Source organism: Podarcis vaucheri (assembly GCF_965113315.1).
Source record: "Podarcis vaucheri genome assembly, chromosome: 10".
Lineage (NCBI taxonomy): Eukaryota > Metazoa > Chordata > Lepidosauria > Squamata > Lacertidae > Podarcis > Podarcis vaucheri.
In genome coordinates, this window is record NC_138748.1 from 28145300 (window position 1) to 28173040 (window position 27741).

The 27741-nt window shown below is 43.0% G+C and overlaps 1 protein-coding gene across 1 annotated transcript; it reads right to left on the bottom strand.

The window, feature by feature from the left end:
- Positions 1-1147: 1147 nt before the first annotated feature.
- On the bottom strand, positions 1148-27276 carry GNS (glucosamine (N-acetyl)-6-sulfatase). Its single transcript, XM_082239693.1, has 14 exons — positions 26988-27276; positions 23558-23617; positions 21698-21904; positions 20699-20764; positions 19703-19801; positions 17609-17776; positions 15477-15559; positions 12857-12975; positions 12274-12377; positions 10809-10910; positions 9535-9642; positions 9155-9265; positions 6171-6331; positions 1148-4585 (listed from the first exon to the last, which is right to left on the bottom strand). The coding sequence occupies exons 1-14, from the start codon at positions 27225-27227 to the stop codon at positions 4510-4512; spliced, it is 1704 nt and encodes a 567-aa protein (XP_082095819.1). The 5' UTR covers positions 27228-27276; the 3' UTR covers positions 1148-4509.
- Positions 27277-27741: the final 465 nt, after the last annotated feature.

A 27741-nucleotide genomic window follows, 5' to 3' on the forward strand; every position in this document is an offset into this window, starting at 1 on the left:
TTCTTTATTCAAATCTCACTTCAGAAACCACGGAGCAGGCCCAGAATTTTCAGCAGCTTGGGATCTCTCTCTGCATTAAATGTTACTATCGTAAGATATTTGTAGTGCTAATTTGGGTTTTTCCTAAGGTTTCTTTATAGGTAAAGCAACCAACTTCCACTGGGTTGGTCATGGGTGTTGGAGTTCCCTCTCCCCTATTTAACAAAGATATTTTATTTATTGAAGTGTTTATGCTATTTACTATGGATAGCTATTCATGCCCTGGTTACAACCACATTAGACTACTGTCACGTGCGCTAAATGTTGTCTTTTAAGGATGATCTGGAAGCTTTAACTCGGGGGTCAGCAAACTTTTTCAGCAGGGGGCCAGTCCACTGTCCCTCAGACCTTGGGGGCCAGACTATATTTTGAGAAAAGTAATAATGAATGAATTCCTTTGCCCCACAAATAACCCAGAGATGCATTTTAAATGAAAGCACACATTCTACTCATGTAAAAACACGCTGATTCCCGGACTGTCCGCTGGCCGGATTTAGAAGGCGATTGGGCTGGATCCGGCCCCCGGGCCTTAGTTGCCTACCCATGCTTTAACTCATAGAAAACAGCTGCTGAGTTACATGTGCAGGCTAAACAATACCTTTTTCAGAGGAACATACAGGACGTATTCTACACCACCTCTTCTGCTTTCAAAGAGCCAATGAAAGTGTTGATTGTTCCCTTTAAAGCCTTAAATAAGACCAGGTTATCAGGAGGAGGAGGCCCCATTAGCTAAAGTGGTGCTTCAGGTTAAGAACAGTTTCAGGTTAAGAACGGACCTCCGGAACGAATTAAGTACTGAACCCGAGGTACCACTATAGAACATAAGGCCCAATAAAACAGATGAAGTGTTAATTGTGCTTGTGTTTAAAAGCACTACAAAGGGAGTCGCAACTGTGCCAGTGGCCACAGAGTGCAGCACTTGTGTAATTTCAACACGCAGTGGTCTTGTGTAGTGGGGTGTCCTGCCTCTTGCTGCCAAGTGGTGTGTATACTTCAGAACATTATGTGGATGCAGGATGTGGTGGTGTTTTTTTACAGAATTTTAAGCTGTTCCTCGCAAAGCTAAATCAATGTGTCGTGATCACCAAATAGATACGTCACTCAACAATTCAGATGTGTGTGCCTTTAATTTCAGTTCATCACAAACAATTATTTTTGTTGTACATAAATTTAATTACTGAAAAGTGCAGCAATAATACAGGGTCATTCAAAGGGCACTTTCTAAAAAAATTGCTATGATTCATGAGTAAGAAAACTAGCATACATAGTTGTCATACAGCAACACTTAAAGGAAAACTGAACAGAAAATGCCATGGTTTTGAGCAGCATTATAAACAACATTTTCCTAGAGGTTTTTTGTTTTTGTTTTGTACTGATCAGGATGGATTTGGTGGTGTGGGGCCTAAGTACAAAAAAAAGACCTACTTAGTACAAGCACTTGTAAAACCCTAGCAATTACATGCAGTGACTGTCTATTTGGTGAGTTACATATGAACAGACAGCCTTCCAGAATAACTTGCCTTTTAAAAGAACTTGCATTTTGGCCAAGAGTTGTTTTTTTAGTAGAAACTTCTGAGATGATAGGGCAGTGCTGTGAAACGTTAACGAGCCCTGAAAAAAATCGATAGGTTCTGTTAATTGAACTAGAAGTTGTTTTTTCTCTGCACAAGAGAGGTGAGCTGTGGAAAAAAAAATCTAATTAAAACTCCACCAGTCAACACTGGGCTGCTGCTCACAATATATAGCAGCTATGCAATGTCATGAGTAACTGTGTGCAAATTGGCTTGCCAGGCAGATTCATTTTCTACTGCATAGTTTGCTCCCACATCACTGCCAAGCAGCTCTCAGTTTAGCAATGTGAATGTTACCGTCACGTTTTCTTTAAAACTAATACTGTGTAAGGCCTCTGTTGGTATCCAACAGTTGGACGACAGCGTCTTCATCATAAAGTGCAAACAGACAACAATAGCTAGACTCTTACAGAAAGAAGTGATTAGATCTGTGTGTGGGGCTGTGTACTTTTAGGTAAATGCTTAGGCGCAAAGACTGGCTAAAAGTAGGTTTCTAGTGGTCCTTTCATTCTTATGATTCCACTTGGCATCAAATTCAAAGCAGCCTGTCTTTCCCATGCCAACATTGTGCATTGAGACATGATCGGACTGCCTCTCCCTGACACCCCCAAAGCTCCCCCAATCCCCACCCAGAGCAAATTTTGGGGTTGTATAGGGATCTGCAGGTGGAGGAAAAGGGAAAGTCCAGTTTGTGTGAACTAAAATCAATTGCACAAGTTGTGGTTTGTTTGCTTTTTAACAGAAGATATGCAGCTTTGGATAGGATAGTTAGAAGTTAACACATTTAAGACATTTTGAGATGCAAGCTCACTGTTCTGAAAGAAAATCATAGTAAGAACCTAAAGAAATAACAAAACAAGTAAAATCTTTCCATTCTATGTTTTACAAGATCCCGTGTTTCTTCCTGAATTGCTATTGTGTATTACCTGGTTCATAAGTGCCTTGTGAGGAATCAACTGGTGAATTTCATAGTATTAAATATACCAAACTACTACTAAGTTGTTGCACTCATTCTGTATGGTTAGTTTTGATAGCATGAACATTGTTTAAGACATGCAGTACAGAATCTTCTGCTCATACAAAGTAAAACACCTTAACTCTTAAATGTTTCTTAAAGTCAGGGGTGGCAAACCGGTGGCCTGCCAGATACCACTGAACTTCCATCATTCCCGACTGATGAATGTGATGGCTGGGACTGATGGGAATTGGGAGTCCAACCACCTCAAGGTGATTACAGGCTCCCACCCCTACTCTCAAGTCCACACAAACAGAATATTACAAATGAATATATTGGAAGTTAACCTTAATATGGTATAGGAGATTGCTACTAAAATATGTTGGAACTCCTTCTTATCCACTCTAGCTAGAGGTATAAAATGCAGACGGGGAGACAAGAGTAATCTTTCTCAATGTTATGTATGACAAACAGAAAATAAAAACACGTAATATATTTAACTGCAGCAGAACTGACATGTTTCTAGCTCTGATTTAAATCATTGAAGTTGATGAGCAATGCCCCCCTGCTGGTTTTCAGAGGTGTTTAAATTGGCTGGAGCAACAGCCTGAATCTCTGAAGCAATTTCCTTTCATGTTCTCCTCCCCCCCCCCCGCCACTTCCAGGATGACTCAAGCCACCTTCTCACCTTATTCCTCCTTGACCCTGCTGCTCTTTATGTGACCTCAGCTTTTATCATCTGACACAGCATATGTCCAACTAGGCCATTCTTATAGAAGAGGTCCATTTAGATTTGTTGCTCCTATCTATTGTTAAGTGGATACGATTGGGACAAAACTGTTTGGGGGCGTTGTGTTGCCCAAGTGTTTAAGGAGCTATGCCCTTTGGGTGATAAGTCAGCCAACTGAAGAGAACTGGTCTGGTATTCAAGCAAATGTCGATAACAGCTAGCAAAATAGTCTGATCGGCTTAATATTAAATAAAAATAGGGCCAAACGTTCAACAAGTGCTAACAATATATTTCACAGGCATAGGCCAATCAAGAATAAGAAGTGTCAATTCTGGGCATCAAATAAATATGACTTGCAGTTTTCTGGCATAAAGGGCAACACACTAAGCATTATATCCTAAAGCAACTTTCTCAGATGAGGCACTGGAAATACTCTCCTCTGTATATATTGCTACATTGGGATGTCAGATTCTATTGTATTTTTCAGAATGCACATTTTCCAGTTAAAATATCACTCTTAAATTAGTGGCTCCCATACAAAATAAATGGCACATTCAGCGCATTTTCTATCTTTTTTTTTGGGGGGGGTGTCTCTCTCCATTTAGTGGTTTACTTGGTTCTGATCTGAAAAGAGAGTTGATTAATACATATTGAGACAATCTAATAGGCACATACATTCTAACCAGCAATTCCAGACGAGTCCTGAAAGGCTGAGAAGAAAAACAATGGCAACCTCCCTGGTTAAAACTTGACTAGACTTCTAAACACAACCCAGAAGCATGATGCATCTCCTTAAAAAGCTTAGCCGGTAGTGCTGTAGGGAGGCAATATATAACCTCTGCCTACAGGGCAGGCCGAGGATGACCCTGCTCCCCCTCCCCAAAAAACTTACATTAGGACCAGCTCTCAAAGGTAAGCAGTTAACACAGTTTCCACCTGAGGTCTTTCACATAACACCAAACAAATTGAGATTCCTGGCCACAAGTCAACATTGTACTTCAGGGTGCCATTTTCAGATTGATGTGGTAATCAGATTTTGAGGGAACTAGACCAATCGTGTCTGTTAGCACGTATTGCACAAAATAACCAACTGGGGAGGTCATCTTCTCCAAACAGTCCGCCAATCATGCCTTTCAGATGTAGTCATAGTGGATTCAGCAGATATTCTGCAGTCACTTTGAAGAAATGTTAACAAAACAGGCTAGTCACTGCAGCTACAGGGACCGTGTAAAAAGTCTGCGAGCCTGAGTCCCATGATTGCTGAACATCAAGTGTGGGTTGAACTTGTATCTGCAGGGAAAGGGGTGAGTTTGGGAGAAGAGGAGGGAAAAACAAGTGCTTTCAAGTCAAGTCTGGTATTTACAGTTTTTAAAAATATCAGCATTCTATGTGTGTTACAGAATCTCTCGCTGATCTTTTCCTCGAGAGAAACCTCTGCTGTATTAGTTACATCACATTCATGCAAGAACCCCGTGCTCCATTAAAATGAATGGTGGCTGTATAGATGCTGCATTTAGTTGAACACAGTATTTTCAAAGAAGCAACTGTTTCCGTTGTTTAGTTCCAAGCTCAAAAGTGTTTGAAGCAGCTGCTAACAAGCAAGCTGCAGCAAGGGGTTTGTGATATATAAGCTTTAAAGACTTCATGGTTAGGGCCCAGATAAGCGGTTTCTTTTAAAGCCTGTGGCTTGGACCAAGGAAAACCTCCTTCCCCCGCAACCCCCCTGTTATGTAGTGTAGTTTCACCCTGGGCCAACAGGGGGATACTGTATATAGTTTTCACTCAGGTCTGTAGATAGTTTTCACTCAGGTCCGCGTCCGTTATTTTAGGCGGGAACTCTGAGCTGTTATTGTTACAATGTTGACAGCCGGCTGACTATAAATACAGGCCGGCTGAGCTGTTCGCAGGCAGTTTATTTCCAGCTTACCAGAATAAAAGAGCTACTTGAAGAAATCGCTGTGCCGGCTGCTATGTCAACCCACAACTTAACACCCCCCCCCCCAATCCTCTCTAGAGAATCAGGTTGGGTGTAAGTAAGGGGAGGAAAAATGAGAAACCTTTTATTCAAGATAAATGATCTTAGTATTCAGGTCTCAGGGGTGTGTGTGTGTGTGTGTGTGTGTGTGTGTGTGTATTTACCGCTTTATATTTTTAATAAAAATCTCAAAGTGGTTTAAGGTAAAGGTAAAGGGACCCCTGACCATTAGGTCCAGTCGTGGCCGACTCTGGGGTTGTGGTGCTCATCTCGCTTTATTGGCCGAGGGAGCCGGCATACAGCTTCCGGGTCATGTGGCCAGCGTAACTAAGCCGCTTCTGGCGAACCAGAGCAGCACACGGAAACGCTGTTTACCTTCCTGCCGGAGCGGTACCTATTTATCCACTTGCACTTTCATGTGCTTTCAAACTGCTAGGTTGGCAGGAGCAGGGACCGAGCAACGGGAGCTCACCCCATCGCGGGGATTTGAACCACTGACCTTCTGATTGGCAAGTCCTAGGCTCTGTGGTTTAACCCACAGGCAAAGTGGTTTACAGCATATTAATTCAATAAAGCATTAGCCGGGCGATGTTCCTCCAGCCTCATGAGGAGCCTCTTTAGTGGAACTGGCGAGTATGGGCCATGCCGTCTAGCCCAGGTGGAAAGGGCCTTTCGGGGAGCAGCCTTCACGCCTCACTGCAGGGCGATGTTCCTTTGTTGGATAGCCTTCACTATTAAAAAGACTTGCCTCACTTGCAAGAATTCCGATTTAAAACCTTGTAACTAAATTTTACTTACAGTAACTCAAAGACCAAGAGGGAAGGTCTATGTGCCTGAACTGTTCAAAAACAGTTGCAAAGTTATATAATGACTGAAATAGGTCACTAAGTGCAGGCTTACCCTGGATCAAAGACCCCTGGTGTGCGGCAAGTTGCTCCAGAACAGGACTGCAACATCATTAGCCTATAGTTCATCTTTTCTAAAATTTCTTGATCTATGGTTTTTGCTATGTTGGTAATCTGGTGCGGGTCTGCAGTCAAATTGTAAACTTCGACAAACACCTGCATTAAAAAAAAAAAGACAGGACAGGCTAAATAATATGGAACTGAGAATTTATAGGCAGAGATACTATGATGAAGATTGCTATTACATCTTACCATGGTCTATTACAGTGGTACTTTGGGTTGCATATGCTTCAGGTTACATACACTTCAGGTTACAGACTCCGCTAACCCAGAAATAGTACCTCGGGTTAAGAACTTTGCTTCAGGATGAGAACAGAAATCACGCGGCAGCAGGAGGCCCCATTAGCTAAAGTGGTACCTCAGGTTAAGAACAGTTTCAGGTTAAGAACAGACCTCCAGAACGAATTACAGTGGTACCCGAGGTACCACTGTAGATGCCACATAGATAAATCCATTTGTCGATCCCATCCTGTAGCTCCTTTTGTGGGAGCAATACATCTGAACTTCAGCTTGGTTTGTGCGACAGTAAGCAGAAACCAAATCTCTTTCTCATCGTCTTCTAGTTTCACCACTCATCGTGGATCACCCTCACGATAACTGGGAGGCGCTGTCAAGTGAGATGGCCGCCCTCTTTCACCGAGCGTGCAAGCTTTGGGAGGGAGGCACATGGGGCGGGGAGGGAGGGGGACATCTGCCTAGCCTGCCAGGTCAGCTGAATCAACCCTGATGATCTATGGGGTGACAGATGTCGCTTCATGAGCAAGTGTTCATGCAGCCAACATCTTACTAATGGGATTTAAATTTCGCTTCTAAAGGGAGAGGTAGGTCACTAAAATCCTCTCAAAGCCAATTGTCCCAGATCTTTTTACAGACCTGTGTTCCCTCCTCAGTGTTCAAGCTGCCTGCCTCGTTTCAATTTACGATGCTACCGGTTCATCAAACCTTAGGGTTTACATTCGTCATTAACAACTACTGCTAGAGCCGCACCTGTTAGAACAAGAACCGTACTCTCATGTTCGGCCCCAGCCTTGTTTTTCGTACATCCCTTGCGGCATGTAGCAAACAGCACCTTACCCAATGTTTGCTCACTCCAGCAGTGAGATACAGCTGAGGGTACAATCCAGAGCAAGCTATGCACGCAGGTCTCTTTTCTCCTAGTATTAAAATTACTGCCTCTTTAAAGCCAAACAGAGCAGTATTCACTGCCAATGCAGGTAAGGAGTAACATGCCAAAAACCCATTTCTAGCCATTACACAGTTACCTGGTGTGTGATTGCTCTGCACAAAAGAAAATACTAAACTTCTGCACCAATGTTATAGGAACTTATACTAAAAGCAACTGAAAATATAACCATGTCCACTAGGATGCGGGGTGTGTGTGTGTGTGTGTGTGTGTGTGTGTATATATATATATATATATATATATATGCAGGTTTTGGTGTCTTCGGGTGTCTTCCCGTGTAAGAGTCGGGGTGTCTGTGCGACGTTTCGACGAGGTCTCACTCGTCATCTTCAGGCTGGTGCTTTCGGCTTCTTGTTACTGGAACAGAACTGTTACTCTGTTCCAGTAACAAGAAGCCGAAAGCACCAGCCTGAAGATGACGAGTGAGACCTCGTCGAAACGTCGCACAGACACCCCGACTCTTATACGGGAAGACACCCGAAGACACCAAAACCTGCATTCCTGTACCCGTGAAAATCTACGAAAGCATATATATATATATATATATATATATATATATATATATATATATATATCATGGGTTGAGAAATAAGAAGAGAGGGTCTTCCCTCTGAAGAATCTAACTAGAAACTGAGAGTGACAGTTGGAAGAGGGAATAAGGGATTGATTGCTGTAGAAGTGTAGGAAGAGAACTACTTTCATAATGACAACACAGAATAACAGTATTCTATTAAAACTGATATTCTCTTAAGTTGTGATCTGTTGACAAGATGGCAATTCTCTGTCATGCAGTGCTGTCATATTCCTTACACATCTCTCTACCGGCTTCATTTGGCTAAACTTACACAGCTTTCTCTACGTATCTTTTCATTGCAAGATTCTGCTTGTAAAGGAAAACTTTCAGAGTTCTTGAGCCGACACTGAGTTTGCTTCAGAAGACAGAAGGTAAGTGCTGGACTAGCAAGATTATAGGTTAAGGTAAAAAAGGTAAAGGACCCCTGGACGGTTAAGTCCAGTCAAAGGCAACTGGGGTTGTGGCGCTCATCTGTCTTTCAGGGCAAGGGAGCCGGCATTTGTCCACAGACAGCTTTCCAGGTCATGTGGCCAGCATAACTAAATCACTTCTGGCGCAGTGGAACACTGTGACGGAAACCAGAGCGCATGGAAATGCCGTTTACCTTCCCACCGCAGCAGTACCTATTTATCTACTTGCACCGGTGTGCTTTCAAACTGCTAGGTTGGCAGGAGCCAGAACAGAGCAATGGGAGCTCACCCTGTCACGGCAATTCGAACCGCAAAATTATATACCCCTACTAACGGTTGCTTCCTGCATTGCATTTTACTGACACGGATAAATTCTTACAGGAGTGGGTTGTGGTTCCCTTTGTCAAAGTTCACCTAAGTATTTAACGAGTTAGAATTGTCGTTTGGGGTCAGAAGCAGCCCCGGGAGTCTTGCTAACTGCATAACTGAAACGAAAGTTACAAACCAAAAACGAACAGGATGATTAAATATAGATATCTGAACCAGCTGTCTGGTGAGGGAGCTTTCAGGTCAAATGGGAAATAGCTGATCACACTAAATTTAACCTACTTAGTTAACCAGGTTCTGGGATTTGCATAAATAACTCCTAGAACTGTTACTCCCATCTGCACAGAATAAATACATCAGGAGTTGAAGTTAACATGGTACTGCAAAAATAAAAATAAAAAAACAACCCAAAAAACAACAATTACCTCACGATCATCGAATTCACAGTACTGCAGATCCCATGAAGAAGAGAGTGTTCTTACACATGCATATGTATTGTTGTATGCATCTTCACAGACACAATCTGGAAAACAATGCTATAAAAACAAAAGTTCTGTTACAATGTGGCAGCACACATCCATTGTTACACACGAACAATACAGAGCACCGACAGCGGACAGCGACCCAGCCCACAGACTGTCCTAGACGCAACTTGCAAATTTGCCTTTAAACTCCTCCTTTTTGGGGGCCCATGTACAAGATGCCACTCCTAATCTTTCCACACAAACCCTCGGCGACCCCATGCTTCTCAACATTCTTCAGGTAAGGATTCTAAAAGCAAATGGAAGAAAACAGAACTACGTACGGTGACACCAGGTCCAAGGGAAGGGCAGGTAGGATCACTGCTGTTGTGTCCTTCTCCTTGGTACTCAACCAAAACATCTGATCTCCAGGTCACATTTGCATCTCCTCTCTAAAATAAAGCAAATGTCAACAACTGTGTGGGTCAGGCCGAGTAGAATGGAAGCGTCATAAAACAAAAAGAGCTTTTAGCCTTCTGGACTGTGGAGACTAAGCCTGAAACTTGTAGCAGCAGCAGCAGAGACTAAGTATAAACATGAAGAAGGCCTCAGTCCTTGCACCCTATAGTTTCATGACTGAAAGCTGATGTCATCTTCAGTAACTGATGTTAGAGATTGAAGAACCGCTGAGAAATAATTTATATGAAGTTTCACACTGCTAAAGTGTCCCCTAAATGCACTAGGTGCTCTCCACCAGATTCACAATAAAAATGGCACAAATGTGTGAGGTACAACTACAGAGCTCAGAGATGCTATGCCAGGCATAGGTAAACTCGGCCCTTCAGATGTTTTTGGCCTACAACTCCCATCATCCCTAGCTAACAGAACCAGTGGTCAAGGATGATGGGAATTGTAGTCCTAAAATATCTGGAGGGCCGAATTTGCCTATGCCTGTGCTATGCTAAGTTTGCATGTTATAAACATGCACTGTTCTTTTAGCTCCTCTGGAACTTATCACAAAGTGTTTTGCTTCGTTTCCCTTTTTTTGCTACTAGAAACAACCTTACACTGTATACAACAATGTTTCACATCGAATACAACTGATCTGCAGAAAGGACTTTATGATATGAAAATAGAGATGATGTGTGCAATTTGTAACCCAAGAAAAATAAAGACAATTTTTTTTAAAAAAAAAAGATACAGGCAAGCTGCATCAGTACTCAAATTATTTCACAATATGTTTAATCAGTAAATTTGGTTGTGTTCAATAAATATACACTCCGATTTGCTTTACACCAGGTTGTATTATTTTTACAGCTCGATATCAGCTATTCTATGCCTCTCAGACACTGTTCTTTCACATCACATGCTGCCTGATCCTTCCGTTTTAGTGGGTGTCTGCATACAGAAGATCCTGGGTTCAAATTCTGTGCTCTACCACTGAAGCTATCACTCCTACCAATACCAACAGCAAGGGATGTGTGAAAATATCTACAAGGTAGAGGAGATTACGACTGCTGAACATCATAATCTAGAGTGGAAGAACAATCACTGGAGAACAATGTTTAGAGCAGTTACCAGAATAACCTAATAATAATAACCCCACCAATGTACTTACCAGTAGTGGTAGTAGTGACATCCCATCCATCTGTGTTTTATTTAGATCATAGCCTGCAATATCTAAAATAGTAGGACCCAAATCAACGTTTGCCACAAGCATCTAGAAGGAAACATAAAAAAATATTATGGATTTTCCTATTATGGTCCAAGTGGAAACATGCACATTTTCAGGGTCCAAGCATATTGGTGCAAGCATGTTAGTCTACACTTGCTTCTGTCACATAAACAGACTTCCACTGTGCTCTGAAAAGCTGGGGGAACGTATTGCTAAGGCTCTGGGGAAGCAGTTTAAACAGTACTTGCCATTTCCTCCAGCCAGCTTTCTGCATGTACTGACTGAGCTGCCAATTCAGAACATCTTCCATTTAAAGCTAGGACTATAGTTGATACCTTCCTTCTGCTATTAAATGGCAATTATTTGTTATTAACATTTGCTTTACAACAAAAAGGGTACAAGAAAATACAATGATCATTTCTGTGTAATAACTAATTCTTATCCGAGCCATCCCTCGTATTCTCCCCTCTAATCTTGCACGAGAACTTCTAAGAACTTCCATCCCACTGCATTCCATAAGCAAGACAAAAGAGCAAAAAGGAAGACAGGGGGGGAAACATGAAAGGTGTCCACATTCTAATATACACACCTTGACTATTATTTTTATTAATGTGTTACCTTATGGCCAACTGTGCTAATCTATGATTTGGGACCAGTTATTTATTTAATGTGAACACATGTTTAAAAGGGTGTCTGCAGAAGCAACGAAGCGCCATCCCTAGTGTGAGTCCTGGTCCATCTTCCAGTTTTCTAGACATCATTAGAATACTTTTCACACCCTTTATGTAGTTGCAACATAGTTGATGCTACCACTAAAGACGCCATTATTGTGAAGTGGTGGCCATAGAGGTAATCATGCAACTTCTTTACTCCAGCCACGACCTCCCTGTCAATGATCCCTATCTTTAAGTCTGAACAAAATGCTTGTTTAACCTGGAGGTAGGCTGACTGAATTGTGCATTGCTTTGTAACGATTTGTTGGGTCTCTGGACCATAATAAAGATTGATTGATTGAGTTGCAACATAATATTTAGAGAAGGTCAGTAAACAACCAAATTTATCCAGTCCCTCGTGTGACTAAGAACTGCCAGTGCCTAGGCAAGAAGCTTTGTAACAACTCAACACACACACAATGTTAAATCACACAGGCTTGTAGCTGCTGTTGCTTCTTTGCAAGTCCGATTCAGAAGCAGTAGGTTTCTTCTTCGTAGGTTTTTGACTATTCCATTCTACACAACTGCAGGCTTTACCACTCACTTCTCTTTGCCTATTCTGTTTCCGCTTCTCAACATTTTCTCTCTTTCCAGTGTCACTCATACTTAATTCTTTTCCCAGTTCACACAATGAATATTCTGGAACCAGGCTGCTTTCAAACAACATGGTCGCAGGTATTTGCACTTAACTTTACCTTGTTCGTTTGGTTGGGCTTGATTCCTGGTCCTCGCACCAACAGTGGAACTTTAATGTCAAACTCATAGAGCTGTCGTTTGTCAATAGGCAATGAAAACTGACCTAAGGAACATGCAGAACAGAAATTCTATATATTGGCATTGACAGCTTTTGTTATTTTATCCCAGGGAGGGGCTAACCTTTGGCCTTCTAGATGTTGATAGCATACAACTCCTACCTTCTCTGACTATCAACCATGCTGGCTGAGGCTGGTAAGAGTTTGAGTCTAATAATATTTGGTGGGTCACAGTTTAGCCACTTCTGCTTTATCCCTCTTGTTGTTTGTTCAATCCCCAGCTGGTCTGCATTTATTCATTAGGGAAACACTTTATTTTCGGTCACCCCTATATTGTTTTTAGCTTAGAGCTAAATTCCAGGAAGTGACCACAAAGAGAGAACATAGGACTAAGATGTTTGGATGCCAATCGTTTCCAAAGCCACAAATTTGCATCACTTCTCCCACTTATCTGAAGCTGTTTCAAATGCATGCATAAAAGTTTACAGCCTTTAAATATATTTATATATAACTAAAACACATCCACCTGTATGAAAGCCATTGTCTGAAGTGTAAAAAATGTATGTATTATCCAACTCTTCATGAGATTCCAGCCTCTTCACCAGTTTTTCAATCAGATCATCCACTGACAGAAGTGTCTGCCATCTGCAAGCAAACAGGAAAGTTTAAGTGTGTTAAATGTATGAGGGTATGTGCATGCAAATGTGAAGTGGAGTATGAGTTTCATTAAATCTATGCAGACTTTTTTATATATTTTTAAAATTTTAAAGCCCTTCTGTTTTCTATTCTAAAAAGGTCCTGTATCTATCAATACCTTGATCTAGTTTGTTTGATAATGAGAGCCACCATTTTCATGGGATGCAAATTCAAGCAAATGTTTGAAAATTCTGCAAGACTCACAACTTTGGGAGGGGTGTAAAAGCATCAGCTGGGTACTTAGGTACTATTTAACAGCTCACTGCAAGTTTGGCTTATTCCAGAGGCAGCTGGTTGCAATGGGCAGAAAAGGAAGCAACCCCTTAAGAGCCAGAAAGAGAAAGTGTTTTTTTTGTCTCTCGCATCTGCACACATAACTAATTCACTACCTCTTTTCTGCCCCCTGTTCTCTGAAATCTATTCTGGTCAACAGAAAGTGAAACCTGATGCGCTGTGCATGCATTTTGCCCCAGGTGGCACAACCCCACCCTCTCCAGAAAAAAATATATTAAAGGCACTACCCATTGAAAAGATACCCTTCAGTAAGGCTAATATGAACCAATGATTCCTCTCTTAGCCTCCTTTTTGGAGGACTTTCAATACCTAGCCAATCGCAGCCCTCCAAAACAGTAATTTGCATGAAAGTTAAGTATCCATAACCATCATTCACGAGCAACCCACTTTTAGCAGCGTCTTAACATTCTTTGACCATTGAGCCATTGCCTCGCTGCACAGGTGGACCCACAAGACTCACTCTCAGGCACGCATGTGAAGAAGATCAGAAGTGGCCACAGGGAGCCGCTGAGAGAGGCCTTAGCAAGGGAGAAATCCCTTCTCTGCTCGGGGTTTTTACTTAAGGCTCTCTTGACTCACAAGCGCTGCAGCCATTTAGAGGAGCAATGCACGCAAGCACAGCTTCCACCCCCAACAAGGGAAGGTGTTGACTGTGGATCTGTGGCACAAAGGACTATTACATATAGGGGACTATTCCTGATCCCAGCTGCTCGCTCACTAATGGTTAAGAGGTGGCTATGCCTTCTTAACTGTGCTATGTGATAGGAGCTTCATCTCTCAACACACAGCAGAGAAACATTCCTATCTGCTCATGGGGAAAGGAAACTTTCTCCCTGCTCTGCCCTCATCAACAGACCCTTTTATTACTGTGCTAATCAATGAGATAGGAGTTTCCTTTTTCGCAAAGCATAATAATAATAATAATAATAATAATAATAATAATAATCCACCCATCTGGCTGGGATTCCCCAGCCACTCAGGTTCCAGCACATATAAAAACCATAATAAAACACCAAACATTAGAAACAATTTCTTCCTTCCCAGGCTGTCTTTCTTCCTCCCTCCCTTTGATCACATGTTTGATAAATATACGAGAGAAGAGGGTAGGAGTCGAGTGTATGTGAGTGCATGCCAGCAACAAGAGAGAAGGGCCGAGCGCATGCCAGTGTAACAGGAGAGCGTATTTCAGCGTCAGGTGAGATTAGCCAGGTGTGCATGTGCCTGTGTTCCATGTCTTTAAGCTATCTCTCTCTCTGCTTCACCACCTTCAATGGTCACCAGTCACTTCTGCTTATCCCTTTCAGCAGCTACTTAAAAGCAACAGCTGTTCTCTGGTACAGAAGGTATGTAAAGACACCAGCTGTTTAAAGGAATCTTTGGTGAGGAAAAGGTGGAGAGGCAGATGTGACATTCGTGTAACCAAACCTTCTTCGGCCAACTGCAGTTTATTTCATAACCCAAAGCAAGAATATATCGTGTAGATTTTCAAAGATAACTATACACACACACACACACATATATATAGATATATATATAGCTTTCGTAGATTTTCACGGGTACAGGAATGCAGGTTTTGGTGTCTTCGGGTGTCTTCCCGTGTAAGAGTCGGGGTGTCTGTGCGACGTTTCGACGAGGTCTCACTCGTCATCTTCAGGCTGGTGCTTTCGGCTTCTTGTTACTGGAACAGAGCAGAGTCTGGTGTTTGAGTTCCTATAAATACTGTTGAGGGGTGTGGTGTATAGCCTCCAACGTTCTGGGCAAAGAGGAAGTTCCTAGATTAGTGTGCCTTTTCTTCTTTTGTTCCTTAATTACTTGAGGGATATCTTGGGTGATTTCATGAGTGATATTCAGAATATCACTGGGTGGGTCATTAAGTGTAGATTAGTTGCTAAAGCTTTCGTGTCTTGACCTCTTGAGCTTGTGAAGAGTTTTTCTGAGAAGATGGCTGTGCTGCATTTAGTTGTGAAAGCACCAGCCTGAAGATGACGAGTGAGACCTCGTCGAAACGTCGCACAGACACCCCGACTCTTACACGGGAAGACACCCGAAGACACCAAAACCTGCATATATATATAGATATATAGTGTGTGTGTGTGCGCTCCGTTTCAGTTTTTCAAGAAATCCCATTCAAAAAAATATTAGTATACGTTTCCTACCTTTTCCTAAAAGCGTCATCTAGAAATTGTATTGATGAATTAGTCATTGGTGTCTTTGCTTGCCTGATGAGCCAATGTTTGTCCTATAAAACATATTATCAACATTTGTTACTTTAGATTTGCCCACCGCCTCATGCCAAAGACTTAGGGTGAAGAACAATTTAAAGCATATAAAAAAGGGAACAAACTAAGATTCAGTTTAAAAGCCAACAATGATATTATTTTATCTGGATTGCCTTTTGATAGGATGGACCAAGGTTGGGTTTAACCGACATAATTTTCAGTTTGTGATCAACATTTTACCCACCTCAAGTCACTGGGATTTGGAATGATAGACACAAAAAACCCAAACTATTCCAGTTCAGATAACATGTACAATCCTAGCCATGTCTACTCTGAAGTAAATCCCATTGAATTCAATGGCGCTTACTCATTGATAAGTGGATATAGGATTGTAGTCTTAACAGTTGGAACTATTTCCCTTTAGCTTTCTTGGTGTCATAAATTAATTTCAGGAACTTTTGTCATATATAAGAAAGATGCTGTCATATTTGGCATTTGATCAGGCTCACTGGTTAATTATTTTGTAATAATTTCGTTAGAAACCAATATAACGTTAGCAGCACAATTTTCCAAAATGATACGGGATATAATCCATTTGGTGCCTTTGTGCTCATGGAAAGATTTTTGTTTGATTGGATAGGTCTGCTAACAGAAGAGAAAGGAAAGTGATTTTTGACAATTCATCCTTCCCCGTGCAGCCAGATACCACCTTTCACCCTGTTCTGGAGGGTCCCCCAACTTTCTGGAGCCAATTTTCAAGGTGCGTTGGGGCAGCAGGGAGAGGGGGAAATTGGCAGATGACTCTATTCATGGACTCTGCAGTCAGTTTCCTATTGCTATGTACGCAAGCTTCTCCTAAAATGGAATCTAACAAGGTTTTGCTTTAATGAAAACATACTGCCAGAACACAAGATGCTCTTGGGCCACAAGGAGGAATGAGAACGTTTGAGAGATTGTTCAGACTTTAAAAAACAAACAGGACCTTGAACTGGAAGTAGAAAGAAGTAGAAAGACAGATAACAGTAAGCGCTGATGAAATCTCCTTCATAATTCTCATCCAATGAGGCTGAGAGCTGCATGGCCTTCACCTTTACTCAGAAACAGCACAAATAGCTCCAGTCTAATCTGGGTTGACAACGTGAATGACTATTTTTTGAAAAGAACTGTGCGTCATTGCTTGACTAACCACGTTCCAACGCATTTTACTATACAGTAGAACACAGCCTGTTCAAGATAGGAGCCTATGCAGCAACAGCAACTGAAGGACAAATAGTTTTAAGGCACTTTGATGAGTAATGTAACAGAAGTGGGAGTTAGAATCTTAGCTGCATTAGATCGGTGCTGACTATACATTCACTACTGTGAACACAGTACTCCTAGGCACCATTTTATTGATATAAATTCCTGAGACCACTACTTAGCAATCTTCAAGCCACAGATGCAACAACGTCAGATTCTGAAGATCTAGATGCCTAAATCCCCCCCTCTCTCTCTCTCTCTGTGTGTGTGTAGGCTGATTGGTCACTAAAGCACTCTCTGAAGCTCCATTAGAAATGACAACTATTCTGGCAGAGTTTCATTATAAGTTAGAAAGGCAAATAGGGGATGCTTGAATACTTTCATCTTGAGTCAGAAGACTGAAAAGGACCTATTGATTTTAAATAGTGCCAACCCTATAGACACTTGTTAAAACAACAACAACAACTAAGCTCATTTCCAAAGAACAGACAACTAATCACAAGAGTACAATTCACACATTTAGAGGTGATATAAGGGCTGCACATATTGAAGGATACAAACAGGAAACTAAACAAAATTACGAACGGCAAAGGAGCTGACTTAGCCTAAACACTCATCACACTTGCCAAAAATTTCTGTATTTTGTAGAGAAATCAAGTTCACCCCCTGTAGACCCACAACTTCCACCTGTGTACTTTTATGCCTTGACCACATGGCAGGTTCTCGTGACAGATTCCCATGGTGATCAGCTGTTTTAAAAGCTCAAATGAAGATTAATTCATTATATCTAGTAATCGCTAATTAACACATTTGTAGTAGATAATCCATACCTTTCCATGGATATTGAAATTACTGTTTCTTGGAGCACTGACATTCTGAAAGCTTTTCTTGTACTGAGGAGCAGCTATCCAAGGTGAGTGGGGTGCAGGAGTTGCTATCATCATGAAGAACGGCTCGAAGTTGGATTTATATTCCAGAAAATCCAAGGACATGTTGGCCTGAAAACCAAAAAAAATTTGTTAACTTAAAGCTAATTCTATTTTCTCCTGCCAACCTAGCAGTTCGAAAGCACGTCGAAGTGCAAGTAGAAAAATAGGTACCACTCTGGCAGGAAGGTAAACGGCGTTTCCGTGCGCTGCTCTGGTTCACCAGAAGCAGCTTAGTCATGCTGGCCACATGACCCGGAAGCTGTACGCCGGCTCCCTCGGCCAATAAAGCAAGATGAGCACCGCAACCCCAGAGTCAGTCATGACTGGACCTAATGGTCAGGTACCTTTTTAATTCTATTTTAATGCTGTCCAAGTTATCAGATACAGATTCTCTCAAGAGTCTCCAAAATTACAAATCCCTGTTGCACTGGAAGAGTTACATGTATTTCAACTGTTCCTTTCTTTTGTATTTTCCTTTGAGCAGAAGTTAAATTCTATGTGAGAGGCAGGGCATATTTATTTCTTATTTTATCAAAGTAAGTACCAGAGTTCTTTAGGTCTAACATGTGATGCCATGCTAGTGTCCAGACACAAAAAGGAGGAAAATCTGATAAAACACCATTGCTTCAAACTTATGCTATCCCAACTATGGGTAGCCATTCTTGTCCAACAATGCATTGCTATTATTTTAGGAAGTTGCCTTATACCAATGGTCAGACCATTGGTCCATGTTGGACTGTATTGTCTACTCTGCAGTCCTGCATTGCAGGGAATTGGACTAAATGAGCCTTGGAATCCCTTTCAGCTCTACAATTCTATGATTCTATCACTGGCAGTAGTGATGTATGGAAGTGAGAGCTGGACCATAAAGAAGGCTGATCGCCAAAGAATTGATGCTTTTGAATTATGGTGCTGGAGGAGACTCTTGAGAATCCCATGGACTTCAAGAAGATCAAACCTCTCCATTCTTAAGGAAATCAGCCCTGAGTGCTCACTGCAAGGACAGATTGTGAAGCTGAGGCTCCAATACTTTGGCCACCTCATGAGAAGAGAAGACTCCCTGGAAAAGACCCTGATGTTGGGAAAGATGGAGGGCACAAGGAGAAGGGGACAACAGAGGACGAGATGGTTGGACAGTGTTCTTGAAGCTACCAGCATGAGTTTGACCAAACTGCGGGAGGCAGTGGAAGACAGGAGTGCCTGGCGTGCTCTGGTCCACGGGGTCACAAAGAGTCGGACACGACTAAACGACTAAACAACTAAACAACAACAAATCACTGGCAGCAGCCCACCGGGATTTCAGACGGGGATCTCTCCCAGCAACTACATGGAGATGCTGAAGATTAAATATGGAATCTTTCCTATGTAAAATGTGCTCTGCAACTGAGCCACACCCCAATCCCAAAGACCGTAGCATGGAACACAAAGGGTTTGGTATTGTAAAAACATTTAGTGCACATGTTTTTGAGCATTGCTAAAAATAAAATCATCTTTGTAACACAGGTTGGTCATCCCGTTTAACTGTGACCTTTAATCTCATTATAATTTAATCTTATTATCACAGCTCTGCATTTCAACCTTCTCTTGCTTTTTCAACTGTCATCCTGGTAGCTATTATCAAACTGGTTACTGGGGCATAACTAGTTTGAGGACTTGTCCTGGGTTCAAAATGGTTGACCAAAATAACGGAATGACAATTAAACCTAACAAAGCTTACAATTGTTTTTTTTAAAAAAATATATATAAAATTTTCTATTACCTCACGGTTATCAATTAAAAACAACAACCTGTGTTATAGCTAGGCAGTTTTGGTGCCTTTCTAGAAAGTACATTTAAGGTACATTTAAATGCTTTGCGCTGTAGGACACCCAGTGTTCATTTACACTCAGGATTTTACCTTTGCTTCAGAATTATACTAGGAGTTTGACCCGATATAGTCTTGGAAACAAGCAAGAATTCATCTTGCTAAACACCTAATTGCTGAGAAATCCTTACCAGTACATCTGTCAGGTAATCAACGCTGTAGTTCTCACCATGCCTCCGTGCTTTTCCATTTACTGAAAGTGTGTAATTATAATACTTGGAATTTTTTTCCTGCGGAAGAAAACAAAAGCCACTTTATATATTCAAAAGGAGACATCCAAGGGGTTTGTTGTTAGAATGTTACTTGTCCCCAGTCACAATGAGATAAATTTAAATCCCAGTAAGACTTACCAAACTAACACACTGGTAATAAATAAATAAAGAATCATATGGTGCAGGGCTTAAAATGCTTCACATACCTTCTCAGTAATCTTGCAACTCTATACAACAGAACTACGCCTATATTGCACATGGAGGGGCTGAGAGGGAAAATCATGGCATGCCTAAGGCTACCTGGTGAGTTTGTGGCTAACATGGCATTTGAGTTGAGAGAACTTTCTCTGTTAAACTCCCACTAGTGGCCACCATGCTACGACTCCTCTTCTGGGAATTCTACTGCAGTGATTGATCAGTTTACTTGTTTCAGGGTTAGTGTTTCTTCTTCTTCTTCTAAACTCCTTAATACAGTGGTACCTCGGGTTACATACGCTTCGGGTTACATACGCTTCAGGTTACAGACTTCGCTAACCCAGAAATAGTGCTTCAGGTTAAGAACTTTGCTTCAGGATGAGAACAGAAATCGTGCTCCGGCGGCGCGTCAGCAGCAGGAGGCCCCATTAGCTAAAGTGGTGCTTCAGGTTAAGAACAGTTTCAGGTTAAGAATGGACCTCCGGAACGAATTAAGTACTTAACCTGAGGTACCACTGTATTATGAAGTACAGGTATGCAGATGGTCTGCTAGAATGATGGCAGGAATAAAAGGCCAATGTTAAAGGCTGCAAGGTTCCGTGTTAATTATTTTTATTTCTGAAGGGCCCCCATCGTTTCAGTTTCAAGAATTAAGAGCTTGGCATATTATACGATGGTAAAACATATAAAGCGAACTGTAGATATTTAACAGACACTTACCAATGCATACCAAAAACTCCATCCAGGAGGAACATGACCGATTCCTCCTGCATCGTCTGCTCCATACTGCAAATGAAAAGAATCCAATATGAAGCAAGTCATTGGTATTATAATTATCCCAACCAGAAAGCCTTCGCCTGACCCAGCCTTTCTCAACCTTGGGTCGCCAGAAGTTGTTGGACTACAACACCCATCATCCCTAGCTATCAGGATGAGGGGTCAGAGAAGATGGGAGCTGTAGTCCAACAACATATGTGGACTCAAGGTTGAGAAAGGCTGGTCTAACCTATGGATGGCTATTGCCTGAGGACCTGAGCAGGGTTCCAAATTCATCTTATCCTGGGAATCATGGGTTTTAAACAAGGGTATAGGAAGGGATTGCTTACGGTTGCAAGTTCACTCATGCAGAAAAGGGGTTGTGTCCCATTAGTATAAGGACTTCAGCCTGTGCGACAAGACTTCCTCTCTTCTTCCTTCATTCCAGGACAAAACTGCTCTATAAAGTTTGGTGGGGGCACACAAAGAGTGAAGAGGGGGGAAGAAGTCTTGTGGCACCACAGGTGGCTAATGCAGCAACCCAGCCATTGTTTAGTTGCAAGAGGGCCTTCAATTTATTACACTGGCTCTTGTAGATCTTGTACATGATACACTAACTGTGCCTGATCACACCGTGCTAGATGGCACCAGCTCTATCACAGAGCTTTACCACTAAAAGCAGATCCATTTGCTTGGAAAAACGCAATTCTGGTGAAACAGCCACCTAAGAGTGCTTACATGTGGGAGCTGTAATGCAAATGTTTCAGAGCAGACATCTGTATGCAATAAAAGTCAGCTTTACTATACTTAACAAACTACTCCTGCTCACTGCATATCCTAACCTCCCTTTCACACAAACTGCTACTTTTGAGTTTTTTTTAGTAAAGTCTCGATGCACGCACAAGCATTTTAAGACTGATCATTCATGCAAGATATATATGCACAGTACACACAAAACTGTACCTCGTTCAAGTATTTCCCAGCAAAGAATGTCTGGTAGCCGCACATGGACTTGAGGATGGCAGGAAAGGTAAATGGTTCCTGAATCTTCTGCCAGGATTTGCTACTGCAGTTTCCCTCCAGTGTGTTATTGACAACATGGTGGTTGTGTGGATATTTTCCTGTCAAGATGCTTGCTCTACTGGGACAGCACAATGCACTGGGCACATACTGAAGAAGATAAAAGAACATGGGGAGAAAATAAGTTGCATGTTGTCAGAAATATCTACAATATAATTAATAACATTCAAGATTTCTGTCTATAAAATGTTTAGTATGCAAATCCCTTAAAATCTTTACACTATTCACCTGAAACTAACCTGCAAGCAAATTAGAAAGATCTGTATCTTATTGGCAGGGAGCAAATAAATGGTTACTTGTCTAGCTGTAAGAGCAATAAATTTCCTGCCTCTTCAACTTAATTTCTAAATTGCCCAAGGTAGCATACAGCAGCCTCATAAAAAGCAATCATTTGAATAGTTGATTGTTTCATCAGCCCTTTGGCCTCACTTACTGAGAAGGCTTTTCAAAGACAGCCCCATGTTAGACTACCGTATCATTGATATATTCAAGACGGCAGTTTCTTGTAGATGTTATATAGCATAAGCCAAACATCAAGATGTCAAGTAGCAATCCACACACCCCTTTGCACTCGAAAGGGTGGGAACCACCAGAAATCTGCTTCCAAATCTCATACCTGCCTAACAGTTGAAAAGGATACCATGGTTGATGGGCACTGAGGAATCCGGCAAAATCAAAAGGAAGATACTTTTCAACGAGCTCCTGGGCAAATTTTCTACCAGGGTGATCAAAGCTGTTTTAGTCCAGAAACCACGTTATGAGTTAGACTGAAATGGACCCAGAAAAGCTTCGAATTGGGTTGCCACCATGCACGGTGAAATATCCTGCCCCAGAATGTGATGCTTCAAAGTGTAGTTGACTAGAATGGTAGGGCTTTTTCATAACAACCTCTTCCTTTAAACTCAGTGTCATTACACCTCTCCTAGGGAGATATTCAGTCTCTTCTACCCAGTCCACCCCAGGGCTGGCCACCTTAAACCAGCCATGCAGCGCAAGAATCACAATGCAAGTAACTGACCCAACCCCTTCTGGACTCCTGTGCACATCTTCAGGCTGCAGAAACTGAAAGTGATCTAACTAAAGCTGACCAAGACTCAAATCAGGTATCAACCTTTGTTTATAGTTAAAGTATCACCACAGCCATTCCTGACAGTAGGAAGCGGGCTCTAGCATATAGACACGGGTTGTCCATCATTAAAGTAAAGATGATCAAGTAGACTTTGAAACAGATGGCAATCAGAGATCCTAACATGGCAATGCTGAATCCCAACTAGGAGCTGACAGAGCACTCTGTCGCATTTCCACCTAGAAAACAAACCGGGATTCTGGGAAACATTATGCTGTCCCTCTGGTTGAAAACAAAAGATGGAAAACATAGAGCAATACTAGAGAAGACTAAGGTGGCATCACCAGCCATTTTCTGTACTTTGTAGCACTCAGGTGGTAACCCCGTCTGAGAATGACTCTTCTTCATAAGAAAGATGCTCCAACTCCCAGTTGACTTAAAATTGCTATCTAAGAAACAGCAAAAGTCACCACCTGAATGATATACCATGGAGAAACAGTGGACCACCAAGGTAACAGTTCTGCCAGGTCTCTCTATGCCTTTAATAAACAATGTGTTGATTCATCCCTTGGGTCCCTTTCTTCTTCCCTTTTTAGGTTTTCTTGTGAGAACGATACAATAAACTCAGCGGTAAAAATGGCAGTATTTTCAACAGCACAGCCTGATTCGGTACTTACTGCATTTGAGAAGGTTATCCCCATCTCTGCAATAAGAGCATTGGTCTTTTTCAGCGGTGTCTGAAAGAAAGGAAATACATGTAAAGACCTACAACTATAAGATGACTCCGCAGGAAGATGGAGGTGTTTATGCTTGCAAACCTGAACACACAAGAAGGGAATAAGCCCCACTGAACACAGTAGGCTTTACTTTGACTAAATACACAGAGGACTGCACTTGTTACTTAACGGGGCTTGTTACTTAAGTAAATAACTTCAATGCTGGACTTGCTACTTAAGTAACCAATTTCAATGATTGCTAACACCCAATACCAACTTCAAGAGTACCAAAACAAATTCTAGCTGTTAGTGTTTCATTTATTATTATACTAAAAGGTAACTTTCAGGCTTGCAACTTAAAAAGGAAACCAGCACTTATTGCTAAATACAGTATGAGCAATACTGTAGCTTATGTACTAAACACATCTCCGTCCAAATACCCATGGCTACTTACAACAATGCATAAAAAAACACCAAACAAATTAAATAAGCTCAACAGTGTTCTTTCCCAAAAGGAAGCAAAACAAAGCACCACAGATGGGCATAGAATCACAGAACTGTTGAGTTAGAAGGGACCCAAGGGTCATCTAGCCCAACGCCCTGAAATGCAGGAATCTCAGCTAAAGCATCCATGACAAGTGGCCATCCAACCTCTGCTTAAAAACCTCCAAGGAAGGAGAGACCACAACCTTCCGAGAGCAGGTGATGAGCAAGTTTGTGAGCAAGTGAGTAGGAACTTAAACGTCTTACCAGTTCTTTAAAAAGCCCCCGCCCCTTCATTCTAGAATCCAGCAATTACCGTATTTTTTGCTCTATAAGAGGCACTTTTCCTTCCTAAAAAGTAATGGGAAATGTGTGTGCGTCGTATGGAGTGAATGCAGGCGGGAGGCTCTGCTCAGCGCTCCCTTTAAAGAGCCGCATGGAGCGTGTGTGCGGCTCTTGGGGGCTTTTCCCTGAAGAAGGAGAAGGGCTGCCCTTCTCTCTCCTCGGGGAAAAGCCCCCAAGAGCCTCGCACACACTCTGTGCGCTCTTTAAAGGGAGCGTGGCTCTTGAGGGAGCCTTAGCCATGCGCAACCTCTCCTGGGCAGGGGATGAAGGCTTCCCTTGCCCGGGAGAGGCTGCGCGTGGCCAAGCAAGAAGCCAGGACAGCCAGCAGGTGAGTCTTATGGTCTGGTGCGTCTTACAGAGCGAAAAATACAGTACTTCTACAAGCACACGGTTCCATAGCTCATAGATACTCTCCCTCTTATTCTGAAGGGATTGCCTGTGGATGCCAGGTTTGTGGCCCTTTTGTGTGTGTGTGTGTGTGTGTGTGTGTGTGTGTGTGTGTTCGTTTGTTTTTAATTACAAATGGCCCACCTGTGAAGGGCCTTTCCCAATGTGGGTGTGTTCATGTATGCCCTTTGTCTCTCTAAGAGAGCAATTCACGTGGGCAAAAATTTAGAAGTTTGTGGTTGTGTGTAGTTTGTGGTCGTGAAGTACATGAGTCTGTGTGAGAGATTTAAGTGTTTGGGGGCTGTATGTGTGCAGTGAGTATGCAGTAGAGACAATGGTGTGGCCATTTTGTGTATTTTTCTTGAACCTGGGGAATGGTCCCCGTTATTAGATAGCAAGAGCATTATTGTGAGTGTTGCAAGAGAGAAATCAATCACAACCAGCAGGACACAGGTGACTTCCTGCAGCAAGTATGAGGTTGTCTGAGGGGAGGAGAAGCAGACATGGCCCCACCTCTATTTTGAGTTATGCTTTGCCCGCCCCCACCCCCCACCAACAGAAGAAATTTTGTTATGCCACATGGCAGCCCTTTTGTGACTGGCACCCACAGCACTGTCTTAAAAGCAAAAATGTGCCTAGTGGTCTGATGGGAAAAGCACCAGAAGAAGAAAACAGCGATGGCCATTTTTGAGGCCTAGTCTAACAAAAAGTTAGCTTTGCCCATGTAGAAAAGGCCAAGGAGTGTATTGCTTCACGTTCTTGCTGAATCCTTCCAACAAGGAAGAACATTCCTACACCCAGTGCTATTTCACTAATGGAAGTGACACACTGTTGTAACCTGTTCAACACATTTCCATAATTGGAAACAAACAAACAAACAAACAAAACCCCAGATCATTTCTCAAATGTACAAAATTCTGTTTCACTGAATAGGCTCACAATGTGTTCTTATGCAACCTATGATAAATGCATTAGCTTAATTGGCAAAGAGAACGGTCAGTTTACACAACCTGGCCATAAGGAATGTGCAGGCAAAACTTGAACATGTTGATTCTCCGATGGAGATGATCCAGTTGTGTACTTCCACTGCCACACCCAACATTAACTTCTAGTAAACCACCACATGCCCCCTCTTTCTCAGCATTTGTGGGAGGGAAAACCAAAGGTCGACCACCCTGCACCACATATCAGATGCACACAACCAATTCTCCCCAGTTCTGGAGCTAAAAGACGCAACAGGCCTTTCCAGAACTACTTCACACCCAAGGGCCTTTCTGGCACACTTCCCCATTACAGAATAGTGGGGCTTCTTCTCTTACAAGCATGAGAAAGCCAAGCTATATTGGCCTTCACACCTTGGTTAACCCTCCACCCCAGTGGATTCAAACTGCTCCTTGGGCATTCCAGCCATGCCAATGCATCCCTATGACTCAATTTGTTCCCTGGAGTTCACGCCTGCCTGCACAGGATCGCAGCCTTAGCCTGGCTTCTAATCGGATGGCACCAGGGCCGGATTTAGGTTTGATGAGGCCCTAAGCTACTGAAGGTAACGTGGCCCTCTATATGTCCAGCTGCCCTTTGTCAACAAAGAATTGTCGCTGTTTTTTTGTGTTGAATATATGCTATATGGTAATTTATGGACCTAATAGGTCCACTCTCCCCAAGAGAGTGAGGCCCTAAGCTATAGCTTGTTTAGCTTATACGTAAATCAGGCACTGGATGGCACCAAGAGGTTGAAAAAAATATTTTTTGGTGGGTGGGGTAAGACCCCAGGTAAGCCCCGCCCTGCACAACCGATCACATGATGCAGTGCATGCACACCACTTGAATGGCAATGCCCATCAACTTTGGAGGGGCCCGGCCCCCTCTTATATTTTATTGGGGGGGGGCGAAGGAGCCTCAGCTCCCTAGGAGTTGGCTCCTTTGGCACCGAGGAGATAAGCGGGCTCCCCTCCCCTCCAGGCACGTACGCTACGTCGAGGGTTGGGAGAAGGCGGGCAAGCCTCCTCCTTCTCCAAAGGCGGCCGTAGCCATTTCCCTCCCAGGTCTCGGCTCTTCGGCCTCTTCTCTCCCACTGCAGAGACCCCTCTCTCCCCCTCTTTTCCGCGTGCGCAGGCCCCCAATCCACAAACACCCCCCCTCCGCCCACCACTTCCCAAGGGAGGCGAGGCGTTACCATTCCGCCCAGATAGGTGTCCTGGTCGTCGGTCAGGATCAGCACCACATTGGGCTTCCGCGCCCGGGCGGAGGCCAAAGCGAGGGCCGACGACAAAAGCAGGAAACGGAGAGTCCAGGCAGAAGAAGCAGCGGCGGCGGCGCGCGCCATCCTTGCAGCGGGGCTGGAGCGCGGAGGGGGAGAGGCGAGCCGGGCTGGACTGTCACGAGAGAGAGAGGCGCGCGCGCTTCCCCGTTCCATTCTCCCCGCCCCCTTTTTTAAGTACGCCGAGAAGAGGCCGAGGGAAGCGAAAGGCCACGTGACCCAGAGGCCTCCTGCGGCGGCGCCGGTGACGACAGGCCACAAGCCCCGCCCACTGCCCATTTGCTGCTCCCGCCTCTTGGCCGCCGAGCTTGAGTCGCAGAATGGCAGAGCTGTTAAGGTACCCCTTGCAACGCTGGAAGCAAAAGTCTCTCTTTTTATATAAAATATACTAAATAAAATAAAAATCCTTCCAGTAGCACCTTAGAGACCATCTAAGTTAGTTATTGGTATGAGCTTTCGCACACTTCTTCAGATACCTTCTTTCTATATATACAGTATACAGAGCTAGATAAACGGCAGCCATGTGAAGATAGGGACGCGGGTGGCGCTGTGGGTAAAACGTCAGCACCTAGGACTTGCCGATCGCATGGTCGGCGGTTCGAATCCCCGCGGCGGGGTGCGCTCCCGCTCCGAGGTCCCAGCGCCTGCCAACGTAGCAGTTCGAAAGCAC